The sequence below is a fragment of the Canis lupus genome, chromosome 12 (assembly GCF_011100685.1).
Source record: "Canis lupus familiaris isolate Mischka breed German Shepherd chromosome 12, alternate assembly UU_Cfam_GSD_1.0, whole genome shotgun sequence".
Taxonomy (NCBI): Eukaryota; Metazoa; Chordata; class Mammalia; order Carnivora; family Canidae; genus Canis; species Canis lupus.
In genome coordinates this window covers 13,421,548-13,444,302 of record NC_049233.1, presented here as the reverse complement: position 1 = coordinate 13,444,302, position 22,755 = coordinate 13,421,548, and the positions used below count along the sequence as shown (strand labels likewise).

Below are 22,755 nucleotides of genomic sequence, written 5' to 3'. Positions count from 1 at the left end.
GATTCCACAGTGAACATTATAATACTACATTTACTGTATTACCTACATATTTATGTATTTACATTTATTATATCTATTTATCTAATTATTCTTTTGTCCATCTGTCAATTCATCCTTTTTTTTTTTTTTTTTGCTAAATTTCAAAGATATACTAAATGTACACTTCATGGCTTAACACTTCATTATGTATATAATTTGTTTATGGTTCTCTTTTTTTTTTGTAAGGTATACACTGTGAACTACTCATTTGTTAAGCATACCATTTGATGAGTATTGACAAATGTATAAACCTATCATTTTCTAAACCCTTCTCAAGATATAAAACATTATCATCAGTTCAGAACATTCCTCTATGCCTCTTCCCAGTCAGTTCCTGCCACCACAGAAAGGCAATCATTGTCCTGATTCTTTCATCATAAATTAGTTTTTCCCATCCTAGAACATCATATAAAGAAAATGTAGTATATATACTGTTTTGAGTGAAATTTCTTTCACTCAGGATTGTTTTTGAAATTTGTTTTTCAATGTAAGTGTTTAATTTATTCCTGCTTAATGCTGAGTAATGTGTTGTGTATGAATATATCAATGTATTTATTCTTATTTTGGTGGACACCTAAGCTGTTTTCAGTTTTTGAGATATGCCTTCATTTCTCTTAGATTAATAGCTAAGAATGAAATTACTGAGTCACAGAATATGTGTTTGGTTTTTATTTTTTTAATTTATTTTTATTTTTTAAAGATTTTATTTATTTATTCATGAAAGACACAGAGGGAGAGAGAGGCAGAGACACAAGCAGAGGGAGAAGCAGGCTCCATGCACAGAGCCTGATGTGGGACTCGATCCCGGGACTCCAAGATCACGCCCTATGCCAAAGGCAGGCACTCAACTGCTGAGCCATCCAGGTGTTCCTGGATTTGTTTTTTAAGAAACTCAGTTTGGTTTTTAAAGAAACTCTTCAGTAGAAGACTTTATTTCCCCCAAAAATGTTTGTGTCATTATACTTCCACCTGCAGTACATGAGGCTTCCAGTTGTTTCACACGTTCCTCAGGTTTGGTATTATCATTGTTTTTATTTTTAACCATTCTAATGGATATCTAATAGTGACTCAAGTGAGTTTGCATTTCCTGGAAATTCAACATATTTATTGACATGGTTAGATATAGGTCAACTATTTTGCTATTTATTTTTTGCTTGTTCTATTTTTGATTCTCAGTTTTTCTTGTCTTATTTTGGGTTATGTACTCTTTAAGAAACTTATTTTAATTCATTTACTCGTTTCTTAGTGATACCTCTTTGCATCATTTTTTCAGTGGTTATGCTAACGATTACAATATATCCTTAAATTTTCAGTGTTGTACTACATACATAAAATTTGAGACTCTTGGGCAGCCCGGGTGGCTCAGTGATTTAGTGCCACCTTTGGCCCAGGGCCTGATCCTGGAGACTGGAGATCAAGTCCCATGTTGGGCTCCCTGCATGGAGCCTGCTTCTCCCTCTACCTGTGTTTCTGCCTTTGTGTGTGTGTGTGTGTGTGTGTGTGTGTGTGTGTGTGTCATGGATAAATAAATAAAATCTTTAAAAAAAGTTTGAGACTCTTATAAGACTTTATATATATATATATATATATATATATATATATATATATACACACACACACAAATCACATAATACATATAATACATAATACATAAATATAAATATATTTATATAAGTAAATATTTATGCTATAGTGTTATACATCTTACATCTTCATGTTATAAACTATAATATATAATACTACTTATGCCTTAAATAATTGAATGTATTTCAATGAAACTAAGAAAAAAAAAAACAGTAACATTTACCATTCCCACTATTCTTCATTTTTCTCTTTCTTTTTCCTTGTCTCTGTCTCTCTTTGTTATCCTCAGACTTACTTCTGGTATTATTTTCCTATTTTGTTCTACTAAATTTTATTTTAGCATTTTTATGGAGCAGGTTGGCTGGTGATGGTTTCTCTTAGTTTTCATATTTCTGAAAATATCCTTTTCCATTTTTAGAATATATTTTCACTGGATATAGAATTCAGTACTTTAATGATATCATTCTACTGTTTTCTGGCATCCATTGTTTTAATCATATGTCAGTAGTTTGTATTATTGTTTCTGTGTTTGTAATGTGTTATTTCTTTCTGGATGCTTTCATGATTGTATTTTATTTTTGTTTTTCAGCAGTTTGACATGCTATCCACACACAGACATGGTTTTCTTTGTATGTGTCCTGCATAGGGTTCATTGAGCTTCTTGAATATTTGTTTGTGTCTTTAACCATTTGGGGGAAATTTTCAGCAATTACTTCTTGAGATTTTTTTTTTCTGCTTCATTCACTGTCTCTTCTCCATTTCAGAGATCCTAAGTTCATATTTGTTAGTTACTTTGATATTGCTCCACAGGTGCCTATTTAATTTTTCTATCAATCTTTTCTCTCTGTTCTTTAGGTTGGATATATTCTCTTGCTGTGTCTTTATGTTCCAGACTCAACTGTCAGCTCCAATCTGTTTTACCCATCAAATAATTCTCTTTGTGATACTTTATTTTATAGTTTTATAATTTCCCCTTGATTTCTTTTTAGTTTTTATCTGGTTTTTTTATTTGTCATTTATTGCAGGTTTATTTTCTTTTATATTCTTGAGTATAATTATAACAGCTACTTTAAAATCCCACATTGATCAGTTAATATCTGGGTTATTTTATTCTCCATTGAGTGTAACTCAAACTTTCTTTGAGACTCAGTGGAGACCAAAATAATGCCTCCTCTCTCAGTTCTTCTTCGTCAATTTCATACATTGTTGCATGTCTAGTAATTTTCAGTTATATCCTGGGCATCATGAGTAATAAGTGCTAGAGATTTTGTGTTCTGTTATATTCCCGTGAAGAATTGTTGGTGTTAATAGTGGTAGTGATGTGGGTATGTGAGTTAGGCAGGCGCTTTGCTATTCTACACAAACTCAAACTCCTCTTCATTGACGGCAGCCAGAATCTCTCCTCAGTTCACTTAGCTTTAACTGGATTTCTTGGATTCAGTACCACAGACAAATAGATTTGGGTAAAGTTTGTATGCTGAATTTGGGGCTTTCCTTCTTTGATTTTGCCCTTTTTTGGTATTTCCTTCCTGACTTTGTACCTACTTTGGGTGCCCTTAACTCTGGCCTATATTTCTTAAAGTCTCTAAGGTCATATGTGAACTATACTGAGTAGGGCCTGCCATTATACCAAAAAAGTAAAAACAGGAAACTGAAGACACTGCCATTCTCTTCTTCTTCTTCTTCTTTTTTTTTTTTTTTCTATTCTCTTATTCTAAATATAGGCACTCCCCTTTCCAGTATCTGCCTGGTTTTGATCAGTCTCTATCACTTCCATGTTCTTGTTTTTTATAATTCATCTAAATTGATACTATTATCTAAAACTCAGAGAACCATTTGCCATTACAAGTAGTAGAGCCATTCCAAGATATAATTTTATAATGGTAGTAAGCAAATTTTAGGTTTAGCTTCATATCTGGGTTCCTCTTCCATTTATAAAACAACAGAACTCAGTGCTTATTTATTGGGGGGAAATTTGAAGTATAAGGAACTCCTAATGTGAAGTAGTTTTAAATAATTTTAGCTATAGTGCTCCAGCTCACTCAGTAACTAAAACTAGGATAACAAAGTATTACCTAAAAGACCTCTTCAGTGGACTTGCTTTACTAAGTATATAAGAAAAAGTTGTAATTAACCTGATATAATTATGCCTACATACATAAAAAATTTAAGAATCTCAAAGACATATATTTTTTTCTCATAAATATTTAAACATTTCTCTCCTAATCTTGTTGAAAGCTATTACATTAGAGTTGTTTTATAGCAAAGATTTCCTGAGTAAATTAAGTATTAGCTTAGTTCATATCTGAATTCTTATAAATTCAAAATCAGTGACATCAGAATAATGTCCCACTTTAAAGCTATTAGTTATTTCTCTGTTTATTCCTCCAAATCTTTCTACATTCAGACTCTTGCTGTGTTTTCATTTTTACTCCCTAGAAACTTCCACTATGGTGGTAACATGGTACAGTTTATTCTACATAAAATAATTAAGCCTCTATATATCAGCTGTGTGTCCTAGAAGCCAAGAGATCTGATGTATAGCCATACTGATACTGTCACTATAATCTAGGGCAAGTCCTTTATCTTCACTTTCTCATCCATAAAATAGGTTGGGAGTTGGAAGAGTTTAGAATAGATGTTATCTTACATTCCTTCCAGATTTAATAATGTATGAATCCTTAAGTTTAGTGATTCTCTTGTCTTCTCCTTAAGTAGTTTTTCTAGTTTTAATTTCCTTAAAGAAAAGAGTTTTCTAGTTATATAGAATACAGTTTTAGCAATTAACATCTCAATTAAACTTTGAAATTAGAAAATTAACTATTAAAATTAACTATATCATATTCTGTAACCTTTGGCCAAAGAATGGCCCATCTTCATCTGAAAAGAAATCCTCCATAAACATGAAACTCTGAGAAAACTATGTGTACAACAGTGAGTAGAAGGAAGACACTTGCCAGTCAGATTACATATCAACCTTTATGGTCCATGAGTAGTAAAAGTATTAGTAGTAGTAGTAGTACTAATCTTTCATTCACTCCAATCTGAGATGTTAGTCTGTAAGAATGAATGTTTCAAGTTTAACAAAAGATCTAGTCCACAATTATGTGGAAAGAATAAGTGGCAATTATCTGAGCTTCCAGGTCCTTCTTTATAAATTTGGATTTCCCTAGCAAGGGAAAGGCTGAGAAAGGATAGGATAGTTTAACTTGCCAACAATTTTTTTAAAGCATCAAGACAAGTATAGGCATTTGTAAGAGATCCAGCAGCAACAGAAGTTTCAATATAGCTTCCTTGGACCACAGTTGAGAGTTCAAACTGCTGAGAAATTTTATTCAGCATAAGCCAGCAAGGATAAGCAGAGGCACAGTGCTCAAATCCAGGGATGTTAGGATTCCATATAATACTTACTCTCCAGTACCCAGCTTCTGGATGAAAGGACACACGTAAGATGAAGTGGAAGCGTACGAGAATAGAGTATGAATGCAGCCATGAGGAAAAGGACCTGACATATGAGAAAGAACTTTACCAAGCAGCCTGTACTTGATTCCAGGAAATAATCTATTTTGGCAGAGATTTCAGCACTCTTTAGACTCAGTATGTTGTCAAATATAGGTGTCATCTTTGAAAATTTAAAAATAAAGAATATCCTATTAAGTGTAGGCATACTCAAAATAGGAAAGATGAACTGGTATATGAATCTAGCACTCTTCAAATGTGTTCACAGCACATAAAAGATTTTTAAATATTAGAAGACAAATATATAAATTTAATGCTTATTCTTCTGAAACAATTTTGAAGAATATTAACAAAATGCTAGAGTCACTGTGAAATTAAAAAGTCTCAACTTGGTATGAATTTTGAGTTTAAATGGTTAAAAATACCTTGGCGAAGGCCTGAATGTTGACAAAAATGTAAAGAGGTCTGTTGAGATGGAAGCAACACTGGAAATATATCATTTCAGATTTAAGGGTTCCCTTCCAAAGAACTCGTGGGCAAGTCAAGAAAGTGTAGAAGTGCATATGGCAACTTCATGCTGTTTGCAGTTGCTTAATTATAGCAAACAAACCTGAAATTAACAAAAAACAGAAAAATCTAATATTTTTCACAACATTGAGTATTTCCATTTTTATGTAAGTTAGCTTCATCTTTTTGGAAAAGATCACAATTCAACCATAAGTTTCTAGCTTATGCTTCCCTCAGTGTTCTGAAATCCCATTTGATTATCATGCCAGCGGTCCTGAGAGATTTTGACCAAATGTTCTATCTTTTGACCAAATGTTTTATCTTTTGATAAAAACCAAATTTATTTCGGAAAGACAGGAAGAGGAGAATCTTAGATTGGCCATGGAGGAATGACTTGAAAAACAAACCCAAGCTGCAAGGAGAAAGGAGATGCCATAGAGGAACTTTCCACCTGACATGTAATATGCAGGATATTGACCTTCTTGATGTCTTTGTTTTTTATTTCCACTTGAGTTTCCACTAGAAAACTCAACTCTAGATCCAGCTAAATATTTGCATTCATTTCCACAAATGATGGAATGCCTCAACCATTAATGAATCTTTATTAGTCATGTTCATCTTTTGGGGCCAGATGGACTCAGAAAAGGACCTTTACCCTCATCAGGTACCTGGTAATTGCATTTCTTCTAATATATTCCAGGTGACACAAAGCATTTGGAATAAGAACTGAAAAAGCACTCAAAAGAAAAAAATCCTGTGTACTTTTTTATCAGTGCCAAGTGAAGGATTGAGATAACAGTTTATGTTGTTGTGGGCATAGCAGTTCTGTTATTCAGGGTGTTGTTAGAATGAAATTGAGGATACTCTAGAGTCAATTCCTATTTGCTTATTTCATATCTTTTTAAAATAATAAAAATAAGATCCGCTTTGTTTTATATTTTATATCTTATTTCAGGTTCAGCTTGGATAATTAGCTGATGCTCTCATTGAATGAGAATTTTTAATTTTTTTTTTTACTAGTTCTGAGAAAACCACACATGAGGTACAGAAAATACATTTGAAAAGTACAGAAGGATATACAATGAAAAATGTATCTTCTAGTCCCTGTCCTTTAGACACCCATTTAGCCTCCAAGAGATAAGGACTATTACTGATTTTTAGTATACCCTTGCAAAATATAGTCTATGCTTAAATGAGTATGTAATGTTCAGCCTTTAAAAAAAAATAAATGGTAACATAGTGCCACCCAAGTGGATACCTTGCATTTTCTCACACAGTACATCTTAGGGATAGTTCCATGGGAGTGTGCATGGAACTCCCTTGTTGTTCTTGGTGGTTGCTATAGTTTCATTAAATGGATGTATCATAATTTATTTTAGTGTTCCCTCATTGTTGAACATTTAGTTCATCAATCCTAGTAATTCTGCAGTGAGTGTGTGTTTATGTGTGTGTGATAGATATATAGGTATATAAAATTTTGTACCTGTGTAATATATCTGTAGGACAAGTTCTTCAATGTGAAATTGGGTCAGAAATGATTGTGCATTTTCATTTGATAAGATTTTGTCAAATTACTATCCATAGAGGTCATACTAGTTATACTCCTACAAGGAATTATAAAAGTGATAATTGTAGTAATTATCAGCAAAACAAATAATTATTATGTGACTTAAGTAATACACAAACAAGTGTTTCTTTCTTTTGATTCTTTAATGTTAATGACTGGCATCTGGCATCCATTGCAGTTTAAAGCAATTATAATTATTATCCCAGTTTGACAGATGAGGAAACCAAAGCACAGAGATATTGCATAACTTGACAGAACTGGTAACTGATAAGATCTGGATCAGGTATTTGGGAAACCAGAGCCTGCAACTGAACTTAAATCATATAACACACATTTCTTCAGCTGGTATCCATACTCTCTTTGCAAATAATCTTTCTCTTCCTTGTATCTTTTTGTACTTTCAAACCTGCCTTTTACACATGAAGCCAATGAAAATAGAAAGGTTTTGTTTTATTTTGTTTTTGCCTTGAGGACACCTAGAAAATTAGGAACCAAGTTAAAATGATCATTTATGACAGCCCCCAGTATTACAGATAAATATATAGCAATTTTATATTTTTCATTTTAAAATTGATGACCCTCATGTTATTTCAGAAATATGCCCAACAAGCTCCCAAGAAACATTTATAATAATAAATGTTCAAATGTTTTTAAAAAAAATAGCTTCCTGTGGTTCTTTCAACAATCCCATGACACTTCTCATCTGCACGCGAGTGGCTATATTCTTCGGTACCTTGACATGCAGGCCTAGGTGAAATATTGTGGGCATAAAAATTGCATTTGGTAGGTCTGCTAGGAAGGGGTCATGTAAAAGTCATCTTTGATTTGTTAATGGAATATTTTTTTAAATGCAGAGTATGGCAGCAGGGACATGCATCCTAAAGGGAGAAAAACATCCATTTTATAAAAGTTTATTTTCATATTTTATACACTGTAGTTCTGTTGTGTGTTTTTGATTTAGTAACAATTTATGTGTTTTTCTGTCGCAGAGCACTGCGGCCTGTGGTGTTGAGGCTCACAGCGATGCCATCCAGCCCTGCCACATCAGAGAGGCCGTTCGACGCTACGGCCACAAGATTGGCCCCCTTTCCCCATTCACAGTACGTAATAACAGAGTTATAAAAAGTTATATTTATAATCTGAAAGAATTTTGATTTTCAAGTGGTCAAATGAAGAAGCAATGGAATTGTTGAAAGCAATTTGTGGTGACGGTAATTTTGTTGTATAAAAGTGGCATAATTCTCTTGGGAAATAAAAGTTAGTCATTTTTGTCTCTTTTTGGAAGGATGATTCTTTTCTACAAAATATTATTTTCTTTCAATTACAAATTATGCTTTTTTTGTTGGGGCTTATATTTTCTATTTTTCAAAGCTTAGGTTTATAAAACTTTTTTGTCAAATTATATGTATCCAAATATTGCTAGAAGCACTTTATATTTTAAAATTGGTTAGATTGGCAATACCACTTCTATCAGATGTCCTGCTCCTAAACATACTTTGAGTTGGAAGAAGAAGAAATGATTTCTTTACTGGCTTTGAAGTAGGCTGAAATGCAGATAGTCTTTCACATCTTCAAATGGTTTTAAAGCTTATAATCAGAGTTTGTTGTTTTTTTTTTAAATGGAGAATTAAAGACTTTATATTTCAACAGCCTAAAGAAAGTGTGTGTGTGTGTGTGTGTGAGTGTATGTTTTAATTAAGTGCTCATCTTGTTGCCTTTTTTAAAAAAAATCTTTATTCATGTTAATAGAACTTTCTCCAAGTCTTCCACTGTTTATGAGGCACCGGTTTGATTTTCAGAACATGAGGTTGGATTTAAGACTGAGGAACAGTAGAATTTACTGTTTGTTTGGTTTCTTCATATTCACTTCTGCTTTAATATATCAAAGCAGAGTATGTACATATAACATCAACATACATACATACATAAGTATAACATAGTGTTTTCTCCTAGGAGTGGATTTTACTATTATCTATTGATAAAAATCATGATTTCTTCTACATTAGATCATCTCCTTTTTCCCTGTGTTTTAGTTAAAGGGAATACTTTCTTTCCATTCTTTATTTTCATTAGCTAATTGTATGGGTATCTCATTGTAACAGCAAGCATGTATCAGAAACTTTTTATGTATGTCTCCAGAAGCTTTTTTTAATGGTAACTATTATTTCCACTTGCGTTTAGCATTTAAAATCTGTCTTCTAAAATAAATAAATAAATAAATAAAATAAAATCTGTCTTCTATATTATGAGAACATGATTTCAATACTGCCAATGAAAGCAATATATACTTCTGCATGAATATTTTTAGATTATTGCAATTGAAAAGGCAGAATGAAATCAGATATCTCTTGTTTTATTTTTTTCTGCAAGATAGGTGAGACTATTTTGAGTGATGAGCCAAAAGAAATGAAATTTAGAAAAATAGGAGATGATTGGAAGAATTTAAAAACTGAAATTGAAAGAGCCATCTTCTAACAAAGGATTAAACATATCAAGTCCATATTTAAGAGCCAAATAATAACTAAAAGATTGAGGCAATGGAATGGAAAGAGAAGGAAAAGGAGGCAGTGTTAGTAATAATCTAGAAGGCATTAAAGAGTAGCAAGGAGAAGCTGGATTTTTGAGAAAGAACCTAAAATGGTAACTAAAATAATAGGTAAAATTACATGAAGGAACATGTATCTAATATAAGGGGGAATCTCCCTATCATAAAGTCTTTGTTATTTCCTTAAGAGGAAGCAGTAGCTGCTTCATTCTTCCATGTTTTTTGTACTTCACTACACTGGACAGATTATTTAACCATCTTAGTTGATGACATTGTGTGCATGTGTTTGTATGTGTATTCATTCCTTCATGTCTAACTGGTACTCTGTTATTCATGTAATGTTGCTTTTACATGGTCAGAAAATATACTTGAAACTAAGCTCAGATATAGTTTAAGCTAATTTTCATCTAATAAACATATAACAATTATGCTCTTCTAAGTTAATGGTACAATTGTAAAATGCTTAATTTAAATAGATCTGGAAAAATAGAACACATAAACCATGACCTGGAAGGTTCACTTAACCACTGCCAGAATGACAGCAAATGGTAAAAAATCACCAGAGAGGGGCATCCGCATTTTTATCACTCCTCAGAAAGGACCCACTTTGAGAGGTCTGCTTCATTACCTAGAGCTATAATAATCTGCCCGGCCTGCAGGACTGAATGTGCCTACTCTGTCTTATATCATGATTAATATGATCTAACTGTTTTAGACACAGCTTCACGCTATACATAACAATACATAAATCTTCCCTCTTTTTCATTTGAAGTATCATTGACACACATTAGTTTCAGGCATACAACAAGGTGATTCAGCATCCCTGTATATCATGCTGTGCTCACCACAAGTGTAGCTACCATCTGTCACAATACCATTGACTATATTCCCTGTGCTGTACCTTTCATAAATCTGCCTTTTAAATTAGTTAAAAATTCTCTTTAAAATGGGAGAGATTTGCAGACTATGTATCTAACATTATGGCCATCCTGCCCTGGCTCCACAGACCTTCAGCTGCTAAAAGGAGGTGCTTCTGATGGGGGTGGGGATGTTTATATCCAGTTTCCTGATGCCCACTTCTGGAGATCATACTTCATGCTGCACTAGGGACTCTTTGCCACCTAGGCTTTGAGTGGCAACTTGTAAGAAGAGAGGAGACAGGCAACCTGGGTGGCTCAGCGGTTTAATGCTGCCTTCGGCCCAGGGCATGATCCTGGAGACCTGGGATCGAGTCCCACGTCGGGCTCCCTGCATGGAGCCTGCTTCTCCCTCTGCCTGTCTCTCTCTCTCTCTCTCTCTCTCTCTCTCTCTCTCCCCCCCTCCCTCTCTCCTCTGTCTCTCATGAATAAATAAACAAAATCTTTAAAAGAAAAAAAATAGAGGAGGAAAATGGTTTGCCTCTATAGTAACCATAGGTCAACACCTAAATTTTCATACAGAAAGGCTGAGCTCGGTTACCTCCAGCATAACATTTCCTGCATAAACTAAAATGTTCATGAGCAACTAGTTTATATTTATGAATCATAGAGATTTTGTCTATGTACCTTGTAATTCCAAATCTAAAGTGCTTGTCTGATGTATTTGTAGATGTGATATCTAATTTAGAATATCCATAACTTGATTCGTGTGTAGCAATTCCCAATAATTGGGAATGGATTTTGAAAATTAAAATAACAAACAGTACGTTACACAGAAATTTAATTCCAATATCAATCAATAAACCAGTAAAATTCTGCTTTTAGTGAGTCATCACCCTGTCTCCTACCGTATTATGACTTTTGACATAATGTTATACAAAATCACAACTTGATCAATTTCAGAACTACAGTTCATTGCGTAAAGAATTGTGAGCTCTTCACCTTGGGAATTAGTTGAAATGATAGAAGACAAGACTGATTGAAGCTGTGTTAGGTGGAGGTGACGAAGAAGAGCATAGGTGATGCTTTGCACAGAGTAGCTGCTGGCACAGAGAGGATAAGGGCGCAGAGCGAAAGCATCCGCTGCTTGGCTGGGAGGGATATGCATGTGGTAGAGACACTTATAAACTTCCATCTCCACTCAACCAGTTAGAACAGTACTGTGTTTAGCATATTGGTTTTAGTTGGTGATTTCTTTCTTTTCTGTGTTCTCATTTATTCTCAATCCTATGCAGAAAATCAGAGAAAGTATTATACCTAGAGGATTGAGGTAATTTTTCTGAGGTGAAGCTATTAATTAGACTAAATGATGGAACCAAGGCTAAAACTCCCTAGCTCCAAAATCTCCCTAAAACATACTTTTGCTGCTGCCCCATCCCTATAAACCTGACTTTCTGTATATGCATACTGAAAGAAAATTTTTAAAAACTAATCTTACTTTTGGCCTTTTGTTTCTTTTTCCTATAATTCTGAAAATCACTTCAAAATCTGTGATTTGTAGTAGTACTTAATTTTTTTCTTAAAGTTTTTATTTATTCATGAGAGATACAGAGAGAGAGAAAGGCAGAGTCACAGGCAGAGGGAGAAGTGGGCTCCATGCAGGGAGCCCGATGTGGGACTCGATCCCAGATTTCCAGGATCAGGCCCTGGGCTGAAGGCGGCACCAAACCGCTGAGCCACCCAGGCTGCCCATGTAGTAGTACTTTAGAGTACATTTGCATCCTCAGATGTCCTGAGTGACTTTGATGCTTGTCATATTACTTTGTCCTTGTACTCAGAGCAGCTGGTATTTATGGAAGTTATATTGGTGGTGATTGACTGTTGATCCTAGAGCCAAATGACCATGGTTTAGATCCCAACTCTTCCACCTATTAGCTAAGTAGCCTTAAGGAAGTTTCTTAATCTCTCTATGGCTCAGTTTCATCTGTAAAATTGGTATAATAATAGAACATACTTCATGATAAAATTTAAGGAGTACTGTGAGCTTGATAATGTGATAAGCTGTTTTTGTTTTTGTTTCAAATTTTTATTTAAATTCTAGTTAACATACAGTGTAATCTTGCTTTCAAGAGTAGAATTTAGTGATTCATCAGTTACATATAATACCCAGTGCTCATCCCAACAAGAGCCCTCCCTAATATTCATCACCCAGTTAGCCCATGCCTCCACCCACTGCTCCTCCAGCAACCCTCAGTTGGTTCTCTGTAGTCAAGAGTCTCTTATGGTTTGCCTCTCTTTTTCCCCCATGTTCATCTGTTTTGTTTCTTAAGTTCTACACAGCAGTGAAATCATATGATATTTGTTTTTCTCTGACTTGTTTCACTTAGCATCATACAGTCTAGTGCTATCCATGTTGTTGCAAATGGCAAGATTTCATTCTTTTTGATGGCTGAGTACTATTCCAGTGTGTGTTTGTGTGTGTGTGTGTGTGTGTGTGTGTGTGTGTGTACATACCACATCTTCTTTATCCACTCATCTGCCAATGGACATTTGGGCTCTTCCCATCATTTAGCTGTTGTTGATGCTGCTGCTATAAATATCAGAGTGTGTGTATCCTTTGGAATCAGTATTTTTGTATCTTTTGGGTAAATACCAAGTAGTGCAACTGCTGGGTTATAGGGTAGTTAGTTCTATTTTTACCTTTTTGAGGAACCTCCATACTGTTTTCCAGAGTGGCTGCACCAGCTTGCATTCCCACCAACAGTGTAAGAGGATTCCCCTTTCTCTGCATCCTTGCCAACATCTGCTGTTCCTGTCATGTTGATTTTAGCCATTCTAACAGGTGTGAGGTGGTATCTCACTGTCATTTTGATTTGTATTTCCCTGATGATGAGTGATGTTGAATATCTTTTCATGTGTTTGTTGGCCATCTGTATATCTTTTTTGGAAAAAAATGTCTACTCATGTCTTCTGCCCATTTCTTAACTGGATTATTTGTGTTTTGGGTGACATGTGATAAGTTGTTAATAAATTATACTAATAATCGTAGAAGTAGTAGTAATAGTAGTAGCAGTAGTATATTTTCTAAAAGCTCTCAAATAGGAATACAAACAGACTGAAATAGAAACCACCCCCTCCATATACACCCAGCCACCCAGGCACACACACACACACACATACACACACGCAGAGAGGCTTCACTTTGGAATCCCAGAAGAAACTAAAACTTGCATAATAATGTGATTTCTTATCAGACTAATGGTTTTTACCATTAAAATATAAGTACCATTTAAATATGATTGCTCCTGAAACTAAATGTGTTCATTTTTACTTTACGGATTGGTAATGGTTGAAGAACATTATTGGATTTCTATTACATTATCACCTTAAAAATAAGGTCTCAGGAACTGAACATACTTATTTGCCATTTCATTTTTACATACTAGCTAAATATTGCCTACTAGCTCCCAATGAAACAGAAATCTAAAGAAAAAAATGACATGGCCTCAAATTTATAAAGCTTTATCAGATTCAATGTATACAGGTTTATATCTTTGTGTAAGTTATTGAAAAATTTCAGAGACTGATGAGTATATCAAAGGTAGTGATAATTTTTTAAATAAATTATTTCCTCAGTGTTTAAATATTTTTCATTTTACTGATTTCTTCACTTTAGTAATTTTTTTCATTTACTGAAAGTAGTGCTGGTATGTTAGAAATTAAGAAAATATAGAATAGAAAAGAGTAAATAAAACTTACTTTAAGAAGGGTAACAGGGCCCTACAATAATAGAGCAAAAGCTCTAAATGAATTATCCTATTAGAAAATTAATTGGTATTTATTTGAAGAGTATTTTCTTCTCTCAACCTGAAAATTCAAGTGCCTTTGGTAATGGTTTTTTTAAAAATATTCTTAGAATTTACTTGTGCATGTTTAGAAGCGAAGTAAAAAGCATTTAACATTTTGGTGAATGAAATGTGTTTCATGGAAAATACTCCAAAAAGTAACCCAGTGTATTGATTATTTATCATACAGAAGAAGGTCAGACATGTGTTTTATCTAGATCCTTGCTGTTTACAAGGAGTGGGTGGTGCCCATGGTTACCTACTCTGAAGCTCAATCCCAGCTCTCAATGGGAAGTGCTGTAAATGGCTGACATAAAATCAGGGGTATAATTTTGAAAGCCAGGAAAAGGAAACTGTTCACTGGGTAAGATGACATAATCCAATGTGTAATGCCTAAATCTATTTTAGCTTCTCCTAAGTAATATTCACTGTAGAAAAAATATGTTAACCCACCTGAGCTTGCATGTTATCAGGTGATTTTCTATTGGACTGGAAGAGAGAGACAATAAAATTGCTTATGTAAGCATGGTCATTAACTTAAGTAACACCTTCAGTGCATCCCTAGAAGTGAGTTGTGCTTCATTATCCATTCAGCTGTCTTAAATTCTCAGACAGAATCACAGTATTTTAAAGCTGGCTGAGACATAGAAAGCCTCAGAGAAACTTCACAGTGTATGTACTCAAAGGCACCTTGTGAGTGAGTGACAGGGCTGGAATCCAGCCTTTCCACTCTCACTTTACTTCTCTTCCATTCTGGCCATTTACTTTGATGTGAGGTTATCTATTATGGATGCTAAGGATTGCTAAGGATGTTCTCATATCATTAGTTCTTAAGGAATGTTGGAAATAGATACATAGGTATTGAAAAAGTGAAATTTCCTCTAAGAATTCCTCACATTAAGCTTTTAAAAATAAAAGTGGCGTAGCAGATTGCTTTGACTATTTTGATCTAGACTTACTTTCATGTTCATGAATAATTCTTACGTCATGATTATATTAGGTTTGTCAGCATTTTTTTTAAATTTTTATTTATTTATGATAGTCACAGGGGGAGAGAGAGAGAGAGGCAGAGACATAGGCAGAGGGAGAAGCAGGCTCCATGCACCGGGAGCCGGACGTGGGATTCGATCCAGGGTCTCCAGGATCGCGCGCCCTGGGTGATCGCAGCGCTAAACCACTGCGCCACCCAGGGATCCCGGTTTGTCAGCATTTTATTTGTTCAACCTGGAAAATAAAATGTCGCAAAACATTAGAATAATTTTCAAATATAAATAACAAGTATAAATTGGGTATGAATTCTTAAATATGTGTTTTGACTGGAAGCAAAAATCTTCCCAATAAATTTTTTTAGAAATATTAAATCTATCCGTATAGATTGGAGTCACTTACCTTTTTATAGTTGTGGGCTACTGATTCTCAGAAATAAATTAACATATGTCATATTTATATAATTTATATATTTATATAATAACCTGAAAGTGAGTGTTTTCTAGAAAAAAAAACTGTGAAACTTTTAATGTAGTTGTTTTTTTTTATAAATTTATTTTTTATTGGTGTTCAATTTGTCGACATATAGAATAACACCCAGTGCTCATCCCGTCAAGTGCCCCCTTCACTGCCCGTCACCCAGTTACCCGCACCCCCCGCCCCCCTCCGCTTCCACCACCCCTAGTTCGTTTCCCAGAGTTAGGAGTCTTTCATGTTCTGTCTCCCTTTCTGATATTTCCCACTTATTTTTTCTCCTTTCCCCTTTATTCCCTTTCACTATTTTTTATATTCCCCAAATGAGTGAGACCATATAATGTTTGTCCTTCTCCGATTGACTTATTTCACTCAGCATAATACCCTCCAGTTCCATCCACATTGAAGCAAATGGTGGGTATTTGTCGTTTCTAATGGCTAAGTAATATTCCATTGTAGTTGTTTTTAATTTTGAAATAGGTTGAAGGGATTCCAGTGACAAAATTCAGTATGTCAAATTATATGAAATCGCAGTTTCTCTAACTGAAAAGCAGTTGAATATCTGAAATTTTATATGGATCAACTAACACAATGTTCAGTGTAGGATTGGGGAGAGAATGTTTGAAATATAGGAATTTCTTCATTCCTATAGAAGTTGGAAGAGTTTGGCAGAGTAACTCATTAGAATCTAAGATGAGCATTAGTTGATCAAATGATAATTTATGTACTATTTTAGAAGAAACTTTTCACTTGCATTATGATATTTATCCTCATAACACAGCAAGATGAATGTTAATTATCTCCACTTTCTAGAGAGCAATACTGAGATTTAGAGAAAAGTTAAGTGAACTAGATTAAAGTTACATAGCAAGTACCAGAGCTCTATCTGTGGACAGGAATATTTTGTGGTTCCTTAGGATGATGGGCTTCAGTGAATTCTCACTAATCCTACTCATTAAACTTCTTCCTTGTAGAATGGTCTCTGTTCTTAACTCTTTAAGTGGTCTTGCCCTGAAAACATGAGATCATATTTTCTAAGCTATAATGTGTAGAAAACAAGTGTTCCAAGAGGTATTAAAAGATGTTCCACTTCGGAAAAGGGTTTTCTTCATAAAATATTTCAAAAATCTGTGTGTTATACATAGAAGATCGACTCTTAAAACCTCATTTATTAAGGAAAGTAAAAGTGTTTCAAAAACAGAGTTACATGTGACAGCCATTATATTATATCCATCACAGTGTCCACTTTCTATTTTCTTCGATTTATCCAGCATTGAGAAGTTTTGATTCACAAATATATCTGATTTTACTAGTGTTCTACACAGGCCTGCAATAGTCTTTCCCCAAAAGAAAAACAATTTTTTGCTTAAAAGTTTTGAGGTACCCCTGGATGGCTCAGTGGTTGAGCATTTGCCTTCAGCTCAGGTCATGATCCCGGGTGTCCAGGATCAAGTCTTGCATTGGGTTCCCCACAGGGAGCCTGCTTCTCTCTCTACCTATGTCTCTGCCTCTCTCTCTGTGTCGCTCAAGAATAAATAAATAAAATCTTCTAAAATAAAAAGTTGTTTCACTAACAATACCTAACAAGTGCTCACATTTTTAAACTGGTAGTGTTTAAAGAGGTTTAATATAGAGATTTCTAATCCAGGGTAACTCTTCCTGGATTTCTGGAAAATGTTTTTTAAGGTATCTTAAAACATAAGCAATTCCAAGATATAAAGAAAATCTCAATCACCTGATGACCCTTCTCTGACTTCAAATATTCATTTAAAGTTTCAGGGTCAAATTTATTTTGCTTTGCCTGTGGAATACAAATTTGGTGAACTTCATTGATGAAACTATTTCTGCTGTTGTAAACATAGCACCATAATTCTGTATTGCCAGATAGAGGTGGCACAGTCCCATTATATTGTAAAGCTATTCAATTTTTTTAAAATCATGAGACAGATAGGGGAGAGAAGGAAAGCAAGATCTTCTCTCATTTGAACTCCTTTATCTACAGCAATACCTTTAATTGGGGCAGCTGGCGAATTTTTTGATAAGAACTTATCCAGTTCTAATTTGAAAAATCTGCTGTCATTAACAACCAGCTTGTCTCTACAGTAAACAGTTATTATTCTTACACATTTTGCTTTTTTCTGCCTTCATTTCTATGTCAGCAGTAAGGACCTCAAATTTGGTTCTGCATGTGGTATGGATCCTAAGATGATGTACTCAAACTTGAATGGTTGTATGTAGAATATTTATCTGGTCTTCTTTAAATATCAAAAAATAAAACAAGCCCAAACTCTAAGACATAACTTGCTACTCAACAGAACATTTACAAGAAGTTCAAATATAAAACATGAGACTACAGAACCTGTATTTTAAGTGGAACAGAGAGATCATAAATGGACATTCAAATCAAACACCATGAGGCCCCTGGAAATTCTTGAATAATCCTAGAGTTTTCAGGAACACAGCTTGAAAGGGAGAAAATCAGTATTCTCTAACAGGGTGCATGTTCAAAGTAGAAATGAAAGGTACGAGCCTTAACCAGCCCTGTGTGTTTTCTCCAAGTTTGTGTACTTCAAAGACTTTTAAAATTTGAAGCAGTTCAAGAAGCTAATGCATCTCTATTTATTGTAAAAGCAGGCTGTGTCTTGGATAATAGAGGAAGAATTCAAACATGAACGCAAAAGAGGAACAATTGACAACACAGAGAAACTTTTTGAGCTGAATATTCTAAAAAGACCAGATCTTGAGATTTGACTGTATTATTGTAGTTGCTAGGTTTTTGCAGTCTTCTGAGGGAATGGAGAGAGAGTGGGAAAATATTTAGAGTGACTCCCAAAAGGAAATTATTCTTTCTTAAAAAAAAAAAAAAAATCACAGGATTCTTTTAACTCATAAATTCATGAAAACAGCAAAAGGATTAGTTGGGAGGAACTAACCTCAGCTGAAATATTTCTAAACTTAAAAATTATACTCTAAAAATGGCAAGAATCTTCTTTTAAATCTGAATAAACAAGAAGATTATATATATTGAGTTAGGCATACAGCTTCAGCAAATTATGTTGTTCATGTTCACCTAGCAGAAATGCTATTTAAATATTCAGTTAATATTTTCTGTCTGACTAGGTGAATATTAGAAAAGAGCACATTGGTTTTATTAAAATACAGTTTATTTACCACTTCCAGAAACATCTAAGATTCATAAGCATGTTTTGTTTCAGTGAGACATTTGTGTACTGTTTTATTGATAGTGTGGCAAAAATCCCCTTGCACAGCCATGATGAGAGCCCATTGAACTGGAGATGATTTACTTTTTGATGATTTCTAAAATAGTGTTACATACTTTAGTCTCACAAATATAATCACTGAACTGTCACTTAATTTACTGATGTAGTTGCAGAGTTAATCCCACAGCATAATAAGTGGATTGTTTTAAGTGGAAAATTTACACCTTCCCCAAATGAAACTGATACCTAGCTTTTCTTATACCCAACGTGTATTTAAGGCTATATCCAAGGTAGGAAAAATATGCAGGAAAAAAATAATTATGCCTTGTTTTCCTGACTGGTGTTTTAATTATGATTTGATTTAAACCAAATCCCCTAGGCTATGTATGCGCAGATCAAATATTCCACCCCCACACACTGCCTGTGCATGACCCCAAGCTGTGAGAAGAGAAAATTCATGGCCCATATGTCAGTCAGATGTTAACTCTTGCCCTGGCACCTGGATAGGCTCTCCCACCTGATTGGAGTGCACTTGCAGTTCTGGGCATCTACCCAAAATGTGGAATAGGCTCTCCAGATCTGGAAATATTTGGGCTGACTAGCTGGCTGGGGTCATGAGGGCAGAGCCCAGTGTCAGGCTCTGAATTTGCCCAAGTGCATTCAAGGTGACAGTTGGGCAGCTGTGCCCCTGATGGAAATACCAGGGTGGGAGTATCTAAGTTGACTCTCTGGCTCCAGAAGTTCACAGCCTGGCCTACAGGTTCCTGTCAATTCCAATTCAAACACTTGTGCAGATTTTATAGTTTCCAGTAGAGAAGTTAGAAACTACATTTCTGGCTCTGATTTCATTCTTCATTCCTGATCTAACCTAAAACACCTATTCCCATATTCTAGACTAATTAGGTAAGAGCCTAATAAGTAAGTAGGGTAAAGTTGAAAAGCACATCTCATCCAAGCAAATGTTTTAAAGGAGGAGAGAGAGAGAGAGATAGAGAGAGAGAGAGAAGGGGAAGGGCAAAGGGGGAATGGGGAATGGGAAAGGGAAAAGTAGTATGGGCTCTACACTGTGCTTTTCTCTGAATCACTGTCTGAAGACGGCAGTAATAGGGGTTGATCTTTATGTGGGCAAACTACCTTCAGTTTTTGAAGGCCAGCAATATCTTTCACTCACAAAACCAGTTCACCAACAGTTAAAGTTTTAAAAAAGTGAATAAGGTGGTAAGACAAAACTGTGTACTACTACGAGTTCATCTGTCACCCACCACTGCTGGAAAACCATTTCAGAGCATGTGCCTTCCTGATAGGGTGAAAGCATACTTCACCTACAAAGGACAGCACTTGCCTTCTGAGGTTGGACTTAAAAGAAAAAACAGTCCATTTGGCCAAATCCATATTTGTACATTTGAACCACTCACCATTGGGAAGTAGAAGGACCAGTGTTGACATCCCTACATGTCCTCAGACCCCTACAGCTCTGAGATCTCCATTTATTAATTCAATAAACATTTCCCAAGTGTTATCTTAGAAATATGTTGAAGTGGGTATATGGAATATGGAGATAATGGGGGGTTCCAGCACAGCGAAGATGTGCGTGTGACTGGCATTGCAACCGAAGTTTGGACAAAGTGCTTCAGGTACAGAGGAGGGCATGGGCTGCCTGAGGAAGCCAGGGAAGCTTTGGAGGGCCGTAAACAATTGAATGGAGTTTATGAAACAGAGCTAAGGGAGATGAGTAAGAATTTTGAAAAGATAATTCTGGTAGAAAAAAAAAAGCAGGGATAAAATGGAGCGTGGGAGGATAGGTATATGAAAGCAGTATGACTGTTTAGACAGAGTTGAGGAACCGAGTCTGGAGTGTCTTGAGGGGAGATGAAGCCTCAAAGGTGGGGTGATGACAGTTTGAGGACTTTGAATTCCAAGCCAGCTTACCTGGACTTTGTGATGTAGGCCAACACTTATCTAACTGTGCTCTGCAGAAAACCCAGATTATTGTGCAAGCATTGTGCAAGTCATAAAGCATGTTCTCCAAATAATACAGATGAATTTTTATCTCTGATATACATTGGGTCCTCAGGAAGATTTTGTTTGGAAAATTTCTTTATAAGAACTGATAGCATCACCCAGGGGCTATTTGAGAGTCTTTGAGCAAGGAGTTGATATGAACAGATCCATATTGTAGAAAAATAATTCAGACAATGATGTAGAGGAGGGACTGGGGCTCGAGGATAGAATAGGCACAGATGCCAAATAGGTGGCCCTGCAGTATTGTAAGCAAGAAGCCAGAGAAGCCTCTGCTAAGCAGTGACATTAACAACAGAGAAGACAGAATCTATTCAAGAGATATTTGGTGTGAAGAATAAGTAGAACAATATCCTGAATGAAGGAAGAATAAAAGATGACATGTTTATAACTTGTCAATGCATAAAACCAACAAAAATATTCTCAAAAATAAGTGCTCAGATGCTTACAAAAATTTTGCATAAAGTTTAAAGATTCAACAAAGAAACTAATTTCAAGGAGCTTTCTGGAGGGTGGGTGGGGGAGCTCAATATGGATCACCTGATATTAAAAAAATAAAAAAGATATTCTTGCTTTCCATCTGAACTTCTGGGAGTGTGTGTGTGTGTGTGTGTGTGTGTGTGTGTGTGTGTGTATCCAGGAAGTCCATATTATTATGCCGTTTTGATGAACAAATTGACTTTCTAAGCCCTTAATGAATTTGGTCATGCATTCCTGAAAGATGACTATAACCAGATTTCAAAAATTTTTTTGTCATTAAAGCCATGCCTGCAATAGCTCTGTGCTAGTGTAAGTTGCAAAGCAGCATTTTTCTAAACTTTGACGAGGGGTTTTCATCCCTGTGTGAACCCATCCATCATCTCTACCACCACGCACACCCCCAAAACAGAGATTATAAGGAATGAGAGCAACAGAGACTCAACGCCAGACGTCTGAGGGCTGATGGAGTGATGCGCCTTCCTTTAGCACACGTTCCTCAGTTTCACAGAAATCCTCTCTCCCCGATGGCAGGGGAGCTTCTCCGCGGAGACCCGCCGTGTGCCGCTCAGCATGGCCCGCACAACTGCTCCACCTCAGCGAGCTCTTCCAATCTCTAAGAAGCTCAGTCTCAATTTCAGACTTTCTGCCCTTCCTCGCTAAGAGCCCCTCCTTCAGATTTATGAAAGAAAACATTTCTTTCTGTGAAAGGTTTTTGTACACCCGCATCTGGAAGTGTTTATTTCAGTGGCATGTAAGCTATCTGTGGATTTAGTTAGCACCAGACCCCCTTTTGTGTACTCCTGCCTTAAAAATTTTATAAATGATCTTATTGAATCTGTGCCAGTGTGCACGTGGTTTGGCTGACGGCTGTGTATATCCCTTACCTGCCAGTCACCTTTGATTTATGTTCCTTCTGCTAAGCTTTAACCTTCCAAAAATGGTGCCACTGCGGTGTCCTCTAAATCATCCCATTGGTTAAATTACTCCAAGATGAGTTGGTATGCTTTTGGTTGCCTATGGACAGATGAATTTCTGTTTGTTGGCCCTTACCCACTTCTAGTAAAGCCACTTAGAGAGGAGGATTGGACATGTTATGTCATCGATCTCTCTATTCCAAATGAATACCATCTGAAACACTATGCCAGGTCAAAACCAAAGTGACAAAGAAGTG

General features: G+C 35.5%; 1 protein-coding gene across 11 annotated transcripts in view; it reads left to right on the top strand.

Annotated features, from left to right (window-relative positions):
* The window catches only part of SUPT3H (SPT3 homolog, SAGA and STAGA complex component), a 530,131-nt gene that overhangs the window by 437,043 nt on the left and 70,333 nt on the right, over positions 1 to 22,755 (top strand). For all 11 annotated transcript variants that reach the window (XR_005367772.1, XR_005367773.1, XR_005367774.1 and 8 more), the window contains one exon: positions 8,146 to 8,256. Coding sequence is in view for 8 of the 11 variants with exons in the window: in XM_038554227.1 (XP_038410155.1) it covers positions 8,146 to 8,256 (111 nt within the window). In the remaining 3 variants the exon portion in view is untranslated. The remainder of the gene's footprint in view (positions 1 to 8,145; positions 8,257 to 22,755) is intronic.